Source organism: Cervus elaphus, chromosome 21, assembly GCF_910594005.1.
Source record: "Cervus elaphus chromosome 21, mCerEla1.1, whole genome shotgun sequence".
In the NCBI taxonomy this organism is placed as follows: domain Eukaryota; kingdom Metazoa; phylum Chordata; class Mammalia; order Artiodactyla; family Cervidae; genus Cervus; species Cervus elaphus.
Window position 1 is genome coordinate 78,302,811 of NC_057835.1, and position 19,690 is coordinate 78,322,500.

General features: G+C 36.9%; 1 protein-coding gene across 7 annotated transcripts in view; it reads right to left on the reverse strand.

The window, feature by feature from the left end:
* RALYL (RALY RNA binding protein like) overlaps window positions 1-19,690 on the reverse strand; it is a 773,722-nt gene that overhangs the window by 213,106 nt on the left and 540,926 nt on the right. Inside the window, exon 1 of one of the 7 annotated variants that reach the window (XM_043879849.1) lies at window positions 18,248-18,384. The exons of the other annotated variants lie outside the window; for them this stretch is intronic. Within the exon in view, the coding sequence (XP_043735784.1) occupies window positions 18,248-18,284 (37 nt within the window). The 5' untranslated portion in view covers window positions 18,285-18,384. Of the gene's footprint in view, window positions 1-18,247; window positions 18,385-19,690 lie in introns of those variants that run through there. 7 annotated transcript variants of the gene reach the window in all.

Consider the following 19,690-nt stretch of genomic DNA (forward strand, 5'->3'; position numbering starts at 1 on the left):
ATGTTCCATGTAGCCTACTTGTTTGGTCTATTTCTTGTCAAATGGGATTTCTCAGGGAATAAATTCTCCTTTTCCTCCTTTTCACTTTTTCTTCTCCTCCACCGCTGTTTCTCCTATACCTTCTCTTCTATCTCCATCTTCTCCCCTTCCTCCTCCACCCACCCACTGCAGTTAGCATTTTTCTCTTTCTCCTCCTCCCATCTCTTCTTACTCATTAACATATTCATTCACCTCAACAGGACTTTTCCTTCCCGTTGTGTATTAGCCCTTTTATTTCCATCCCCATTACCACCACCGACTACTGGACTTTATTCCTTTATCCCTCTCCTAAGATGAACTGTGTCATTGCTTCTGGACTTGCCACCTCCAAATCATGTGATAGCCCCCCCCAACCCCCTGTCAGATTAGCCTTCCTAAACTTTTTACCACATCTCATCATGCTGCTCAGAACCTTTTGTTGCTTTTCATTGATGAGTGAGTGAAATCGAAATTTGATGAGGATTTATTTAGATCTTTGGAGTCAGAAAGGGTTGTTTTGTTCTGATTTTTTGTTTGATTTTTGGCTCAGGCATTCACCAGTTTAGAGGGAACTACTGTGTGTCTCTAAGTCTTGACTCCTTTTCTAAAAATGGAGACACTGACTCCTTATGGGCTTGTTCTGAGGATCACTGAGATAATCCATTCAGATGCTTGGAATCATGCCTCACACATGTCAGGAGCTATTTAACAGCTGATGTCATTAACATCATAGAATGAATGTCACACTTCCAAAGTAAACCGTTGGAGATCTTCCAATCCAACGTCTATTCATACTTACATCTCATAACTCCCTTTCCAGCAGAATTGTTCAAGAGGACTTCCATCTTGGGGATAAACTTAACCCCTCTTTATTCTCTAACCACCAACTTCCAAGTCTCCATTTCCATTTCATTGTATAACCTTCTCCCTACTTCCAATCACCAGTAGTCTACCTGCCCTTCAAATTTTAAATATCATAGCAGGAATAATCTTATTTTCTCAAGATGACAAGTGAATTTTGAGCACAATTTGTGTTGTATTTGTATAAACTTCTTGTTTATACAGTGTTTATACATGTTTATTATATCTTGTTATACAATGTTTATAAATGTTTATTCATCAAACATTTGCGAAATATGTCAATGAATTTAACGTTCTTATCACTTAAAATATCCATATATATTGCATATTTTGTTTCCAATGTGGATTTAAGCCAATTTATATTTTATAAATATTGTTGTTAAAAATAGCATATGCTGTTTTCTCTCTTTCGAAAGTCTAAATAGAGTTTAAATCATATTATGTTAATGATCATCCTTTAATTATAGCCCACAAAAACCAAATAAACTGCTAGGTGGTAACTAAAACATCTCTTTTCGGACTTTCTCTAATTTTCTGACAATTATCTGCAAGAAAGATATTACGTATGACTACACTCCCAGAAAAAGGTTATGTAAATATAATCTGGATCAATTATGCTGCCTCTTAGCAGGTTTGTCTATTATGAAACTATTCAAAATGATAGTTATTTAAGGCTTTCTTGATTTTATACATTCAACTTGCTTTAAGGTCATTTTAAATATCTGAATTCATTCTATAGTTTTTGTTCTCTTAAAATTTTGTGAAGTAGTAATAATTTATTGTTTTATATCCAATGAACATACAAACCTACTTGCTTGGAAAGAGTAATTATTTTCATAATCTTCATCTAAAATTTAAAGGAGACCAATGATTTCCAGCTAGATTGCTCAATGTTATTAAATTGTTTGCTACTCCTGTATGCATCCAGAAAAAAAAAAAACATAAAATGTATTTATGCAGGTTGTTTACAATTAGATTAAGCTTTTCATCATTTCCAGTGTTTATGAGCAGAGTATATAGAAATCTGTATCATTCATTATGAGATTCACGTATCTGGGTTCTGGCAGTTTTATTATCTCTCTCACAGTAACTCATATTTCTAAATTGAAGGACTCATAGACATATACTACATAATGTTCACACTCAACTAGAACATGGAGAATGTAAAAATTATTATTAAAGGAACTGAAAATCACGTTTTTTTAAAGAAACATCATCTTTTAATGCGTGAACAGATGTGTTTTCTACTAAAGGACACTACAACACTTCTTGATTAAAGCATTCATCAAACTAATTAATCTATTTTAGTAGTCCATTCTAATCTTATCAAACTTCTTATTTAATGCTATCCTTTTTCCTTGGTAAACTGACTAGATTGATTGGATTCATTGTTCAAAATAATTAACTATCATTATCACAAATCAAATTTATACAGTAATGGGGAAAGAAACCAGTGTGGCCTATATCCTTTCCTGGTTGGTTTATTGTCATGACAATATATCCTCATATATAATTTAATGACCCTGGCAATTAAGTTATATCTAGAAAGAAAAAAAAAAACTGTAATTAAGCCACTTCTGAAAAGAGGAAAATAACATTTTGACACAATGCATTTGAATAACACTGGTGGCTCAGATGATTAAAAAAATAATACTGGTTTAGGAAGATCTTAAGCAGTGGGAAATTTAGAGCATATTCATTAAATACATACAATTAAAGTATATACAATGATCTTACCTGCTATTAAATTCAGACCATGATAAATAGCAGGTTGATTGCACATCAAGGAAAAGAATGAATGAAACTATGCTCATAATTAATATATGATTGCAAAATAGAATATTTTTAAAACTCATAATACTATTCCTATTATGGAAATAACACTGAAGTGTTCTATTGGGGGAGATTAATTAGGCATTGTGAAAAATACAGAGTACTTCTACTTAGAGTTTAATTATGAACTATTGATTTGATAGTTATCTGGTGAAGTTCCAAGCACAAATTTCAGGGAAATGAGGGCCTTGCCTATAACATATCAAACAGTGAAATGTGCATAGTATAGGGGGCAGAGATGATGAAGTAAGATCCAGAGAAATAGTTGAGAATTTTGGTAATCACATAGACAAAATATAGAGGAGGATTTTGTTGCTGTTGTTGTTTTTTTTTTTTTTTTGGACTTCCTTATATAATGATTTGGTGAGTAACAGGGCAGAGGCTAGAACATGTTGCTTTAGAAGTCTTCAGTCAAAGACTATGGCTCTGGACCAGAAAAGACAGAAAAGATGGGTTGTAAATGAATGTCAAAGATGATACTTTTTAAGTTTGCCAGAAATTGGAGCAGTCGGTCAAGAGCCTTGGACATTGTTCTTATACCACAGATAAACAAATGGCTAACTGAATATCTCTAATAAAGGTGCCTAGCACTGTAAAGGGGTGAACAAATTATGATGAAATATCTTTAATTCAGATGTGAAAGATGTCTTTATATCATTACTGAAACACAGACTGACATTTTCAGATTATTAATTTGGAATAATTAGTAGATTGCCAGCCATGAAGAGGAGCTGAGGTTTACAACTTTGTAATTTTACACATGTAAAAAGCTGCCAAGAGGGACTTCTCTGCTGGTGCAGTGGTAAAGAATCTGCCTTCCAATGAAGGGGACGCAGTTTCAATCCCTTGTCAGGAACTAAGATCCCATAAGCCAAGGGCAAACTAAACCTGCAGGCTGCGAGCTACCGAGCCCAGGCACAAGAGAGAAGCCACATGCAGTGAAGACTCTATGTGCTGCAGCCAAGGCCTGACACAGCCAAAAACACATAAAAATTAAAAAACTGCAAAGAATATTATGGCTGCCTCAGGGACCATTTCATTAGAAGGTAAATAAATGTGTTAGTTTATGTTACTGAATGCAATCATGTAAGTTAAAAAATACAATAAAAGTGAAAAGTGAAAGTGAAGTCGCTCAGTGTCCGACTCTTTATGACCCCGTGGACTATAGCCCACCAGGCTCCTCCATCCATGGGATTCTCCAGGCAAGAATACTGGAGTGAGTTGCCATTTCCTTCTCCAGGGGATCTTCCCGACCCAGGGATCAAACCCAGGTCTCCCGCATTGCACGCAGACGCTTTAACCTCTGAACCACCAGAAGATAAAAGTAAAGTCAAAGACTTAACTATATTAGTGAATTCATTCATTTATTCATTAAATAATCATTGAGCTCTTACCATGAGCAGGGTACAGAGTCAGGTAAAGTACAAGATACGAAGGTTAAAAATAAATCTAGACCTGTGCAAAGAAATAGAATTTGCAATATGGTAAGTATTTCACTAGATATGATAAAGGATAGTGGAAGAGCATGGAGGGAGAAGTCATGTGGCAGAATGGTGAGTTTAGAAAAGGTGGCTGTACATAGGAAGATAGATGATTGTAATAATAAAAAGAGCTACTTGAAAGCTGAAGATCGTCTGGAGAAGGGAATGACAGTCCACTCCAGTATTCTAGCCTGGAGAATCCCATGGGGAGACAAGCTATAGTCCGTGGGGTCGCAAAGAGTCAGGCACAACTGAGCCACTACCACTTTCGCTTTTTTCTTTCTTTCATTTGAATATAAGAAAACAATATTATCACATGTATTTCTATTAAACCTTAGCTTTTCAGTAGCAATGTTATTTTAAATGCAATAAATAGAGCTGAATAAACCTCTAATCCCTCACTTATTGGTCACAATAAATGCTGACGAGTAATGGAATAAATCCATTTCTCTTCTATGAAATGAAGACATTAGCATAAATAAATTTGTAGTCTTTTTGCTTGCTTCTATGTCATTGTTAGGTAACATTTATAAAAAATGGAGCATGAATCAAATGAAAGTCCTGACAATTCTGTCCAACCAGACCCATCTATGGAGTACTGTGATTGTGTGTGGTGAACATGGTAACTTTAGGTTCAAACTGGAAGTAAATCAGTATTCTGTCATCTACACTGTTAACGGAAGTGTAAGGCATGTGGTTATTAAAAAGACTGTCATCCTAACTAGATAAAATTGGAAATTTCACTACTAGTTTTACTTAAAGCAGGACCTGAACCCATCCTAATTCTTCCTCAGTGAAACAAATCTTAGATTCTTTCATGATCAGCAAAGTAAATTTTCTTAGAGAAATTTAGTCATGCTCCTCTGAAGTCTTGAAAGGACGGATAATAGAATACTTTATTAGTTTAGTGTCCTTCAGAATATCTAAAATTTAACTTATGCCTGCTAAAATGAAAAGACTATAATGAAAAATATTATTTGAAATTAACTTCACAACCTTCTGTGAAGCAAGACTTTTTGGAAATTGTAGACGTTTGTATTCTGTGAAATTCCAAGTGTAGACACTTGGCACTCGATCAAAGAGAAAGTTAAGGTGGTTGCGTTTATTTATAAGGCAAAATAAAACATAATTATTTATTCAACCAGAGGTATACTCCATTTTGTACATGAAGATGTCACAAGCAGTGTGACACAAATATTATATATATAAAAGTATATGAAAGAGACATTGTAGTTCTGATGGCTGTGTTTTGGCCCTAGCCTGGTCTGTCTGCCTTACTTCATCAGTGTTATTTTGCAAGGAGGTCATTCTTTGAGGATGGCTGGGCAGGGTGACTACAGTGGTCCCTGATCCAGTAAAGGGGTTAAGCCATCTAGGACATAGAAAGCTCAAATCTGTGACCTTGGAACCTTAAGCTGGGTGTTCCAGCCAACTCAGGTAAGACATTTGAAATGCATTTATCAAGCATATAATATTTTACTTTCTTTATTGAATTCCTTATTGCTCCTCTAACAATTTTATCTTTTTTTCAATTACCAAGTCCAGAAAGTAAAATGGCTTGTCAGTAAAAATTCTTAGAAATCTCAATTATACTTAAAAAAGAAAAAAACATGCAGCATGCAGATCTTTTCAGAATCTCTGTGCTACTCTAATAGCTTCTTGTCAGCTCTTCCATTCTAAGCATTTACGTCAGAAATTTGCCAAGGCTGAGAAAAAATTTTGTGCTCTAACCATTCAGGTCAATTTAATGTGCAGTATTCATTATTGACACGGATTGTACATCCACATATTTGAAACATTGAAAGCCCTTGAGAGAGCTTTTACCTGCAATAACTTTAAATGCTTTGGAAATGAGGTCACTTTTAGTTACAATTCAAGAATTTCTAGTTGATATCACTACGGAGTAGTGAGAATAATAGAAAGGATGTTGAAAGAAAAGAAGAAAAAAGTAGGCAGTGAAATGACTTTATATGATCATTCTAATTATATCCCAAAGTTGAAAAGTGACATCCCCACTTAGTAACACAGATGTATTATGTATGACATGAAGTCTCAACTTTCATAGATTCAGCCGGTAGGTCCTGGACTTGGTTCAAGTTACTCTTTCTAGTCTGTCTCTATGATGCTGAGGTCTGAAAAAAATCAATCACTGAGTTACTGCTGAGATTAATAGCTACAAATCTGTGGAGAAACAAACAATTTGTTCTTTTAACTGATGCAAAATTGATTTAACAAATAATGAAACCTAGAAATACAGCCAACCCTGGATAGGGGAAAAAACTGAGAATGTAGAGAAGCAAGTTTTAATTCTGAAAGTGTTATCAGTCTTAAGTCTTCAATTCTTGTAATGATCCAAAAATCTGGAAACTTTAACTAGAAACTAGCCCAATGATTAGTGCAACAGAAGTCCTTGGGAGAAAGCTATTATTTCATATCAACTTTCAAAGTGTGCCTTTAATTTTGGGTAAGCAATATTAAATTACCCAAGAGATAATGTAACTGGTTTTAGATTCCTCTTAATACATCTTCCTTTAATTCCTGTTAGGTATATTAGAGTTGTTGATGGAGAAAAACAACTCTAAAAACTGAGGCTCAAAAGGACTTGGTACATGAACATCATCCACAGATATTTTCGAATGTAAAAAGGAAAATATATTTCATCGATAGACTATCACAGTGATTCTGGGGGGGGCGGGAAATAACTGTAGTTTCTAGTTTGTGAAGCAGGTGCATAAGTAAAGCAATCTATTCCTTTAATCCTTCAACAACTATTGATTGAGGGTCTCCCAATGCCAGACCATGCTGGGATGTAGCAGTGAAGAAAGGGGTCTAGTCTCTGTCCTCAGGGGCTATAGTTAAATGACTGGATACATTATAATTTACACACAGGCACACATTAGTACCCAGGAATACATATAAAGGTCAACTCTACTAGTCATAGGGAGCTTAGAGACATTAATGAGCAGGAGGTGATTGTCTAAACTGGCCCCTGAAGGATATGTAGGAATTAACTAAGATGGCAGTTAGGGTGTTCTAAATATAAGAAGCAATATAAGGAACTCATAATGGAAAGAATTCTTCACATAACAGAAGAATCATACACAGAACAGCGTCACACACTACACCGGAATATGCAAAGTGGGATGGCCAGGAATGAATCCACACACAAAGTAAGGTGATATCTGATCAGGAAGTGAATACCTTGTAAGTCTTTTAAAAGTCATAAAATTAAGCAACGCTCTCTTAACATATATTTTAATGCAATGATTGAAAAATCTGTTCATTATGACACCTACGCAACAAAGTTTAGATCGACAAGTAATATGAAGACATATTATTGTAGACATTGACTCAGAATAACTGAAAGGAGTGACCCACAAAACTTTTAGCTGATAACACAGAGTAATGATGCTTGCTTGTCAACTGAAATGACCTCTAGACTTACATGGGTTGTAAGGAAACTTGGAAGTTAAAGTTTACTTAAATAAAGTGTATAATAAAGTGTAAAAATTGCCCACTATACGAGAAAGTCTCCAAGAACCAAGAATTGTTGGCAGTCATATTGTAAGTATCAGTCTGCACCCAGTGACTGAAATCTTAGTCAAGAAATGATATGGATGAACTTATTTAAAGAACAGAAATAGAGTCAAAAATGTAAAAAAAAAAAAATAAAACAATTTAGAGTTAGCAGGAGCAAAGGAGGGGAGGGATAAGTTAGGAGGTTGGGGTTGAAGTTTGCACACTGTGTGCGTGCGTGCTCAGTCGTGTCTGACTCTTTGCAACTCCATGAACTGTAGCCCGCCAGGCTCCTCTGTCCGTGGGATTTTCCAGGCAAGAATACTGGAGTAGGTTCCCATTTCCTCCTCCAGGGGATCTTCCCAACCCAGGGATCGACCCTGTGTCTCTTTCATCTCCTGCATTGGCAGGCAGATTCTTTACCAACGCGTCACCTGGGAAGCACATATACACTCTACTATATATAAAATAATAACTAATAAGACCTACTATATAGCATGTATACTATATTAAATACTCTATCATGACATATATGGGAAGAGAATTTTAAAAGAGTGGATATGTGTGTGTGTATAACTTTTTTGGACCCCATGGACTGGAGCACGTCAGGCTCCTCTGTCCTCCACTATCTCCTGGAGTTTGCTCAGATTTCCATGGAGTTGGTGTTGCTATCTAACTCTCATCCTCTGCAGCCCCCTTCTCCTTTTGCCTTCAGTCATTCCCCATCAACTATACTCCAATAAAATTTTTAAAATTACAAAAAAATCTTCAAAGATTAGTGGGATATAGTCATCATTACAATGTACTTTATATATTTCCAGGCTTTTAATTATCCTGGTCCCAAAATAAAGTATTGTCATAATGATGTGACTGAATTGAATTACAATATTTAGAGCATGCTCTGGGGGGAAAAAAAAGTATTACATTAGATATTTCTTTACAACCAATTCCTAGGTTAACACTGATATAATTTAACAATGTGGGCAACTTACTGAGAATTTCAGACTCCAAGCCACTTGATCCTTTAACGTTCAGATAAACAAGGCAAGATTTACTTAATTGGGCTTAAAGTAAATGGAAAATTATGACAACTGTGGAGTTAAGTACTGTCAGTGGTAATCTACGAGAAATAGTATTCCTTATGTTGACTCAAAGAAAATACGCATAACCTAAAAGTTGGGAGTTTTTATTCAGTGGGAATGCTAGGACTTGAGCCTGTGAGACAGTGTCCCAGGTGACCTCGAGAGAGCTGACTCAAGGAGGTGTGGGAGAAGCCGGGCTATATAAAAGTTTGCAGCAAGGGGCAGGTAATCTGAATATCAAAAGATTACTGTTAATTCAGAAAACCCAGATCTCTCACGTGAAGAGATTTGGCGACGTTCTCTGTATGGGCAGGGGCAAGTGTCTGACCTTACAGAAACCCTTCCTTTCATATCTGCATGGGGCCAATCCTGCTTTCTTAATAGCTCACAACCTAATTCCTTGCTTACCATCAGAGACGGCAGGTGTGGTGGATGGCCGCCCCTCACAGCCCCCCAGCTCTTTAGCTGACGTAGCTGATGGCCTCAGATTAGCTGGCTTTATTTCACTTGGACTCAGGAATTTTTATTTGGAAAAGGCTTGTTTATAGGTAGTGCGTAGGGCAGAAACATTTCATTTCATACTTATGTCCAATGGCTTCCTCAACTAATTACATTAGATGACTGTTTCCGTCAGACAAACACAGCTTATAAGCATCTTTAACCTGATGGATTACTAGTTAACTTAGTAAGGTTCCAATTTCCAGAGCCCCATTTTCATAGACTCAAGGAAATCACAGCAGTAGCCATATCTATGATCTTCATGACACAATTTCTTTTTTCTTATTCCTGCACTGGCTTATTAACTTCTTCCTTAAATATTCAAGTGACCAAGAACGTTTTTTAAAGAATTTTAAATGACTTGTTTTTCTCTCAATTTCAAGTAAATTTTTCATGTCCATTCAAATAGCCTCCTCGCTCCAAATCAGGCTTGGGTTCTGGAGAACTGGTGCATCATCTGAAGATGTTTTATGTCTAAATTGTTGAATAAACAAGCAAATCCTAGAAACCTTCATGGAGTATCACTGCTACAGCCTCTTTGGAAGACTCTGTACCCATTAATCAAATCTGAGTATACTATCTTTGTTAGAAATGATTGTTAGAAAAAGGCTACTTTCACATAAAAAGTTTTCTGAGGACAAACTCAGCGCAGAGAAACATTTTGTGACCATTTTTAAAATCCCAGGGTCCATTTTTCCCTTGCTACCTTAGCAAAGCCAAAGTGAAAAAGTAAATGAATTTTTCCTTTCACCCCAGTTAAAAATAATTGTTTTCTGAATTTGTGTATGTGAATTTTTATTTAATTCTGAACTAATCTCTTATTAATTACTGACACTATAAATTTAGTAGAATTAAATACTCCAGGGAGTCTGTACCTTTACAAGTGTAGTATATTTTTGATATTGTATTTACATTATGTTTGATAGCATATAAAATAAAATACCAAAAATATCATAACCCGAAAGTACAGGTAAAGGTTAAGTTATAACTATAAGCTGTTGTCATATAGTTTATTTAAAAAATACTTGAGTTGAAAGACACTGTTTAATTATGGAAGCAAAAAGGTATAAAATAGCCAGACACCTACAGGAACTCGGCAGAGGTGACTTCAAAGTCAAAATTCCCATTGCCTGTGGAGACTATTAAGAAGACAGATACTAGCAATTTAAAGAACAATGTGTGTTTATTTAAGGAAATACATCCAGCTGTTCCTCTAAGGCATTTTCAAGTTCACTAAGGGTCAAAAGAATCATATAATATAAAAATATACTTTCCAATGATAAGCAGCCTAAGGCATGAAACATTACAAAAATATATGCCACAGTCTCTATAAAGAGTTCAAGGAAATAGATATGGATTTTATCTTTATTTGAAAATACAAATGAAGTTCTGGAGATAATATGACGTCAATGCTAAGGCACCATTAAAACCCTGAATCAACACGAATACATATATAATGTAGCTCTGTATAACTAAAGGTGTCTGAAATTCCATAGTCAGAATGAGAGTGCAATTCAGTAAATACTGCCAAGAAAATCAATAACTACAAAAAGGAAAATGAATCAAAAGCTTATGCCAAACAACTTAGGTGTTCTAAAACAAAAAGAGTGTAACGACTCTTAGTGAATTACTAAATCTCTGTAAAGCACTTTGCTTTTTTAAGTTCTGAAATCTTTAATCTGTTTGCAGAAAAGATAGCACACAAAGTAAATGCATTCATATGTGAACGTTTCATTGAATATACACCTACGTAAAAGTTTTCCTCAGGATTTTTTTTCCTGCTTTTTTATGACTCAAAGAATAGGGATATTGATCAAACAATATATTTTGCCTTTTAAAGTTAATTTCTTAGTTTCCTCAGGAGACATATAAGCTTATTCTTTCACTCTAGTCAATAGGTATTTTAATTTAACTTTGGGCATACAATTTCCTAAAGATTAGATATCAAAATTATAAATAACATTTTGAAAGTGCAATGGAAAATCAAAAGTGCCATGGATTACTATATTATTGCTTTTAGATGTTCAATTATTGTTCTATTACATAAATTACATTAGCCAGAGGTACCAAAATGCTTAAAACAATACTTGGCCTATAGCAAGAATTCAATAAATGTCTAATGTCATTTTTATTGTTTTTGGTGTTATTTTTAATTCATTTACAGAAGTCCCATTTTTCATTTGGATGAAAGCAAAGTTCTAAAGTTAAAATCATGTAAAACTAGAAATCAAATTTTTAAAATAAACATTTTAAGTTTGGTGGAAGAACGGCAAAAATTCCGATACTGTTTGAAACCAAGTAGGAGGTGTCACTTGCAAAAGAAAGGTCATCTTAATTAACCTCTGTTGACAAGGCTGAGTACACTTTCTTTGGGGAAGGTTAAATTTACAAACCATAAAGAACAACAGTGAATACATCGTCTTACTTAATTCTACTCTTTTAGCATATGAAATACTCATCCTTAGCTTAGGGCTTCCCTGGTAGCTCAGCTGGTGTAAAACCTGCCTGCCTGCAGGAGACTGGGGTCCCATCCCTGGGCTGGGAAATCCTCTTGAGAAGGAAATGGCAAACCACTCAAGTGTGCTTGCCTGGACAATCCCATGGACAGAGGAGCCTGGTGGGCTGCAGTCCATGGGGTCACAAAGAGTCGGGCACAACCGAGCGACTAACACTTTCATGCTTAGCTATAAATGTCCTTGGCCTTTATAATGTCAGCTTGTGTCGCTGTTTTCACTACCTGGCCCCATCTATTTTTTGGCCAACTTCTGTCATAGCTGGTATTTACATTTAACAATGTGAAACTGCCATTTTTTTACTTAGAAAAAATGACAATTTACAATGGCTCAACCAAATGCATAGACTGTCCAAAAAACATAATTATACTAGGTTATGGTTTTTAAGAAAGTTGTTTTCCAAGTGGGACAAAGACTACTTCCTGTCTTTTTCCACTATCCATCAATGCTTTCGAATGGTCATCTTTTCAGATAATCATGTAAAACATCGCTGCATTCATGACAATATGTTAAAAAGGTGTGTTGATATCCACTTTAACAGCAATCTTATTTTGCTAAGAGCCTAGTTGCCACATGTGTATCTTCTGTGCTCAATAAACACACATCTACAGCGTCATTTCTAACTCTAACATTCTTTGAGAGATAAACGCCATCTGTAGAGAACATTTACCTGAACAACCGGAGGCAGAGGCAATGCCATGGTCTTTATGCAGGTCTAGATAAAAATGCAGCACAGACTGTTAGACTAGAGAACCTAAGAGAACAGGTAATATATGAGAGCCACATTGTTTTCTGAATGTAGATCAGCTAAAAGAAAATGTACAGATGCTCACAAAGTGACCTTTACTTTTGCGGAGCATTGTTAGGTTGAAAAATACATGGAGTGGATTGAGAGAGAGAGAAATGAGTAAGTATTCCCACAGACAGAATCAGTCGCAGGCTGGAGCGTGTAAAAGCAGAGCAAATGATTAAGGTATGCAGGGCAGACCAACATGCTTTTCCATATAAGGTCAATTTGTATCAAGAGTGTCATCAGTCAGCCTTTGCACATCTCTGCTTCCAAACTGGCAACTATGGTCCCATTGAGCATGCTCAATCAGATCATCCTGATTCTATCCATGCAGACATAATTCCGAGGAGGAATGTACAAAGTCACAAATTATCAGTCCATACCAGTTATAGAATTCATATTAAGAACTTGAGATAAAAAACGATTTGAGAAATTTCAGATGTCAAAGCAGAATTCCCAATAAGCATCAATAACAGAAAAATCAAGGATTGAATTTAATAGTGTACACTCCAGAGAGGACAGTGGTCTCGTGTCTTTCTGCCCAAGCCTTAAGAAGTCTAATAACGATTCTATCAAACTATTAACTTATTTTTTCTCATAACAAGATTTTTAAAGAGAGTGTTAACATATCAAGAATGTAAGGGTATTTATAAGAAGATAAATCAGAAAATATTCTTGTTCAAATAATATCTTTCTGACCTCTGGATGACCACAGTTTGACTGTCATTCAATTAATGATTGGATGCCTTGGTTAGTATAAAGTGTAAAGAAATTAAAACATTTTCATAATTGTCATTTTAATCATATACTTTATATCTCAATTTAATTATACATAGAATATACCACTCCATTTAATTCTATGACTTGGTCTACCCAGTCAGTGCTCCCAATGCTTTTTATTTCAAAGTCTTTTTTATTGAAGTATAATTTATTTACAGTGGAGTGTTAGTTTCAGGTATATAGCAAAGTGACTCAGTTAAATATATATATATATATATATATATATACACACACCCAAAACTATTATCTTTGAGATGATTTTTGATTATAGGTTATTATAAGACACTGAATATAGTTCCCTGGGCTATACAGGAGGCCATGCTATGCTGTGCTTAGTCATATCCGACTCTGTGACCCCAAGGACTGTAGACAGCCAGGCTCCTCTGTCCATGGAATTCTCCAGGCAGAACATGGAGTGGGTTGCCATTGCCTTCTCCAGGGGATCTTCCTGACCCAGGGATCAAACTGGGGTCTCCTGCATTTCAGTCATATTCTTTATAATCTGGGCCACCAGGGAAGAGATGCGAAGGTGTATTTTTAAATGTATTTTAAAATAAGCAAAGTCACAACCAATAAGCAATTGTTGTCCTTTATAAAACCAGTAAGTTCTCCTTTATAAAAATTACTCATTCCATAAGACCAATAAACATAAAACCTTTACCAGCTAGCTGAGCTACCAGGGAAGCCTACAGTAGGCCAAGGTTGTTCATCTATTTTATATACAGTAGTGTGTATCTGTTAATCTCAGTCTAACATCTTTTCATTAACTCCACGTATTGCCTCTTTCGTGGTCCTCCAGTATCCCAGGTACCCTAGGCACCTCGCACATGCCGTTGCTTCCTGGACCATCCAGGAATAGAGCAAACGATGGGAAAGGGGTTTTGGAAGATGGGATGGGAAGTAGGGGATTCCTGGTGGCTCAGACGGTGAAGAGGCTGCCTGCAGTGCAGGAGGCCTCATGCAGGATGTTCAATCCCTGGGGTGGGAAGACCCCCCTGGAGAACAGGATGGCCACCCACTCCAGTATTCTTGCCTGGAAAACCCCATGGACAGAGGAGCCTGGCGGGCTATAGGACACGACTGAGTGGCTATCACTTTTCAGTGGGGTAGTCAGGAAAAGCCAGTGTGATTAAGGTGACACTTGATCGGACACCCAAGGGAAATGAAGGCGCAAACTCTGCCTCCTGGATGGCACAGATGCTTTCTCTACATTAAGATGCAAGTGAGGCCACCCATCAACAGGAAGACACACAGATGAGACAGCACCTGATGAGCTTTGGGGATAATGATGTAGCACGATAAAGGCTAGAATACAGCTCTCAGGAAGGAAGGATGCCGTGAGTGACAATGACGTCAGTGTCTGCGTTACAAGGTTATGGTTGTGTTTCATTTTCTCATTCAGCAACTCCCAATATTTTGAGAATATGAAAACACCTTTTGAAAAATTGAAACATGAGATCCCTGTGTGATATAGTTGTCTTTCTTAAATATAAAATACAGGGCATTAAAAGCCATTAAAAATTCAGTACAACCTTTTAAATACATTAGTTTTCCTTAGAACCCAAAAATAGTATGTGGGTGTATATGTGCATGTATACAATATACATATACATATCTTTGTCATTATACGGGCAGTGATTGATATCCCTATGGATACTAGAGTCTCTGGCAGTAAAACCACGGTCACATGGGCAGGAAGCCCACGAGACACGGCCACGGCACAGGGGATGAGCATTTACGCCTGTCTTTCGGTCGGAATCTTACATGATGAGGCCTATGTTGTGAAAGACTGAGGGTTAGAGATGGACGACATGGTGGAAAACATCTCTGCACAGTCTGCTGAAGTTAGAGAAGAAGAAATTGCAACCCACAGAGATAACAGATATCGGCTGAGATTGTGAGCCGAGAACTATAACTAGGATTCAGATCCCTGAAGTGATCTCATCACCTATTTCCAAGATATGATGCATAAGATCACCCAAACATATCATTAGCAGTCAAAAACCTGTTCCTAGTTAGTAAAACAAAACGTTGCACACTTAAAATTCAATGGACACAGTTTTCTCTTCTCTTTCACTACAAGGATTATAATATTTTTCAAATTCGATATCTAATATCATATGGATCCTACCACAGTTTTTCTCTTAAGTCTCTATTTCAAAAACATATTCATCTTTAAGAATGTACCTCTACATCTCTTTTAAAAACCAAAAATTATTTTCTCAAGGTCATCTGGAATTTCAGCAAAGGAGATTACAGGTGTACCTTATTTTATGGATAATAAAGATTTTTGAAAATTAAACAGAACCCACACACTTCAGTAAGTGGATTGATTCAATATGTATAAAAATTCAATATTTAAACACTAAAAGAAAAATGTATGCCGGTGATGATTAGCGCCACAACCTAATTTGTAAAAGCAGGCTTATATATGTTAAGAGTTCCTTAAAGTGGTTTCTACCTGCTTGGCTCTGACAAAATAAATCTCTTGATACAGGGAAATGTTTTTAATACCACTTGAAAAATTCCGTATCTAATTAAAAGCCCTCATGCAGTCATGCACAGGTAAGATCTGCTATCTGAATGAACACTGAAGCAGTTTCCTTTTCTACAACAACTGCTCCACTTTGATGGAGCAAGGAAATGGGGGCTCTTCCCTGTCTCTCCTCCTCCTCTACCGGGAATTATAAATAACCAGTCTAGGCATGACTACGGAGTGGGTTCCACAGTCCCCCATGGATTTCTAAGGACTTGGTGCAGGGTATACTTTAAAATGTCTTTTCCAGTATTTTTGCTCTCCTGCTTCTTTTCAAACCCCTGGCATAACCTTTTGCACCTTTCCTATTTCTCCTCTTGGAGCCTCTAAAAGAAAGTTGCATTATTTTCACCAAAGGACATTATATTAGATTGCTAGGGAATGAGGACATTAGAAACTTTACTTATGTAATGTTCCAATTCAAAAAAAAAAAATCATAAGAACACTTTCTTTCCCACGTTGAAATTTGTTAAGTGTGCAATTATTGCTTTAATTGGACTACAATTGCCTCTAGGTTAGTTTATGTTCTTCACATGACCAAAAACACACATAAAACACATGATTTAAAATGGAAATGCACCGTATTTTGGTGCTAGGATAATTCAGATATTTTCAGATAGCAAATAATTGTATTACATTCCACTTTGGCAAATGTTATTAGTATAAGAAACAACTTCATTTAAGGATTCTATTTGTTTTTATTGCTAAGCTTTCTATATACTTTATTATATTCTTGCTCTCCAATATTTTATATGGTTAGAATATAGAAAGTTAATTCAATATAATACAACTAACTGACACAATTAAATGTAAGTAACATATTAGTTTTTTTTTTTTTAAACTAAACCATTCAGTATACCCTACTGTGTTCAACCTGTATAATTATACATCTTCTAACTTGTCTCATGTAATTCACAATTTCTTCCTGCTGCTTAATCGCAGACTTCAGCAAGCACATTTTAGGGGGAGAGATTCAGTATGATTTTTCTGTGAATCTTTTATTTGTCATGGGCTTTAAGGCAATGATTACTCACATGGAAAGAAATGAGGGGGTGTAGAAAAGATACAGGAGTAAAGGTGCAAGATGGTTTTCAAGTACATGCACAATTTAGATTCATTCTTGTGGGAGGGAATCACAAGGGAATTAATCAGCAATATATCTGTAGATTTTGCACCAATCATTTCTATAAGAAAAAAGTAGCAAATTATTGCAAGATGTTTCTCAATCATAAGAAAGAAGTAGTATCAAAAGGCAATCAGGTGTGGAAAATCAGACTGGTAGGTAGTCCTGTCCCTCAGAGCTTTCTGTACTGCATAAAACTTTGAGGAAGAGAAATGTCAGTGCTCATGCCTTAAATGAAAAATGAACCAAAAAATCACTCTTAAAGAGATCATGTCTATCCCAGTTTGGTCATTTGATGGGGTGATTAATGTTAATGGTCTTCTATATATTAAAATACGTGATAGCATGTAAAGATATCACAGGGATCACGGAAAAGTGCCGACTTGGGCTGTAGAACACGTTGTAGTCACCCGTCTAAGACGGCAAACAGAGTCAGTGACAGGATACACTGGGCTCACCACGGTGGTAATTACTTTAGGCAACGCAGGAGAGCCAGGGGTCCAGATTTGGGCTGGAGAGCTTTCCACGACAGGCATGTTGCTTTACCATAAAACACAGCTTTACTGTAAGACTGCTGATTTTTAGCCATATCCTAAGGGCTTTCAGGTCCATAATCATCTTTGTTCTGGACTTTAGGCTCCTTTCCCGTCTGAATTGGTCCCTTTAGGTTAGATTACAGATGACTCCTTCCAACCCTTGGAAACGGTGCCTGGAGTGAATTATGTTACAAACATGCTCTGGACCAAGAAGTTTGGCAATGAAGATCCTGTTCCATATCCAGCTTGTCATTCACAATTAATTCTCTCCCCTCCATTCAGAACTGTTTTGTTTCCCCTGAGAGTTATGACTGAAACTGAATGAATAAATAGAAGTTTTTTTGTTGTTTTTTTTTAAGAAGGGAGAGAGAGAGAGAGAACTGCCCAGTTACCATGCCTGTATGAAGGATGCTGAGCTAGACTGAAATTGCATTTGATCTGTTTCTCTGTTGATTTTGTAAACCTTTCCAAAGGTTTCCATGGTAACAAGTGAATCAGTCCGATTCCCCCCAACATCCTTCAAGCATGTAACAGGGATAAAGATGCAGGTTAGGATGAAAAAAGCTACAATATCTTTTCTACTCCCAGGATATATCTGAAGTCATGATTAGTCTTTTAAGAAATAAAGTATGTCTCTCCCACCACAGCCATATGAAAAAGTTGGTTCCGAATTTACTTACATCTCTGATGTCTGCGTTTGCTCCTGTACATGGTCATTCTGAAAAAAAAAAATCCGACTTTCTAAGAAGTAATTGCTTTGACCACGGAGACAAAGAGAGGGTTGTGCTCCTGCTTTGCAGTAAGACTGTTGCTCACTGACAGAAGGTAGCCAGCAATCACACAGTGAAAGCCAGGGTAATACCATTCTCATAAAATTACAGGGGAGACGCTCCAGCCTGTAACTACTCTATCTCATGCAAATCTTCTAGAGCAAGCTGTAGCTCCTTCACCTCCCCCAACTGATACCAGTTAAGTTCTCTAATAAAATCTCTGCTGCTGAAGTGTATGCTTGAAGCAATGTTGGATTAAGAAAGGATTCATATATTTAGCAAGAATAGCAATCCTGAAAATCTAAATGTGAAGTATAAGAACCTCTGTTTGATATTCACAGAAATTAAAAAACCATCCTGTGGGTTCCCATGTCTTTCAGCCACTCTAGAATGTTTAGATTTGCCTTTTATTCTGAAACGACTGAAGCCTTTCCCTCTCTGAGCTCCCAATGCACTTTGTGGGTTCAATAATTAAAGCCATTATCGCTTTTAGTGCTGTCTAATTCTCCAACCAGACCATTTCTCGGGCAAAGCAGGAATTGCATGTTTCCACGTTATATCCTCAGGCCTAGTGCAGACCACACACCATGTCCCAGGTTTGGGGAGCGCCTCTCTCTGGGCTCCACGCTTGGCCCCCTCCGGAAAGAAGCCTGCCATGAAGCTTCCTCCCGCCCTCATCCTGCCACCTCGGGTTCGTCCGCCAACCTCTTTTCACAGCACGCTTTCTCAGGATCTTGGGCACATCCTTATCTGAGCACCGTCACCCCAGCTGGGCACTGAGGAAGCTCTGGCTTTGGATGTGCGGCGCTCTCGGCTCCGACAGCAGCGCCCGGCGCCCGGCTGAAGCCCAGGGCCGACCCCCTCTCAACTCCGGCCCAGGAATGTCTGACTTCAGAGCCCCTTCGCCTGCTCATCAGGGTGTCTGCAATGCAGTGTTTATTTAAAATACAGAAGAATTTACCCTGGTAGAGAATTTCTGTGTGCTGTGACTCGACTATGCAAAAACCTTCATCTTCCAGCCAAAACCAGGAAACACCTTCAACTGCCAAAATTCTTTTTCAGTGTTAGCGAACTCAAGCTACTTATTAATAGGAGGAGATATCATTCCCACAACTCTCCATAACAGAAGGACTGTTTCAGTGTCATTAATAGCTTTGTATGTAAGTAATGACTACAGTTCCTACTTCCGGATACCAAGAACAGCATTTTAAGTTTTTAGCAGAATTCTTCTCTAGTGTCCTTGATTTCAGGCTAACACATTGCACTGTTTAGTACGACTCTGTCAAAGACCACGGTGGGTATTTCTTACAATAAGGCAGAGTTAGTATCTGTACTTATCTACATAAAATGTGA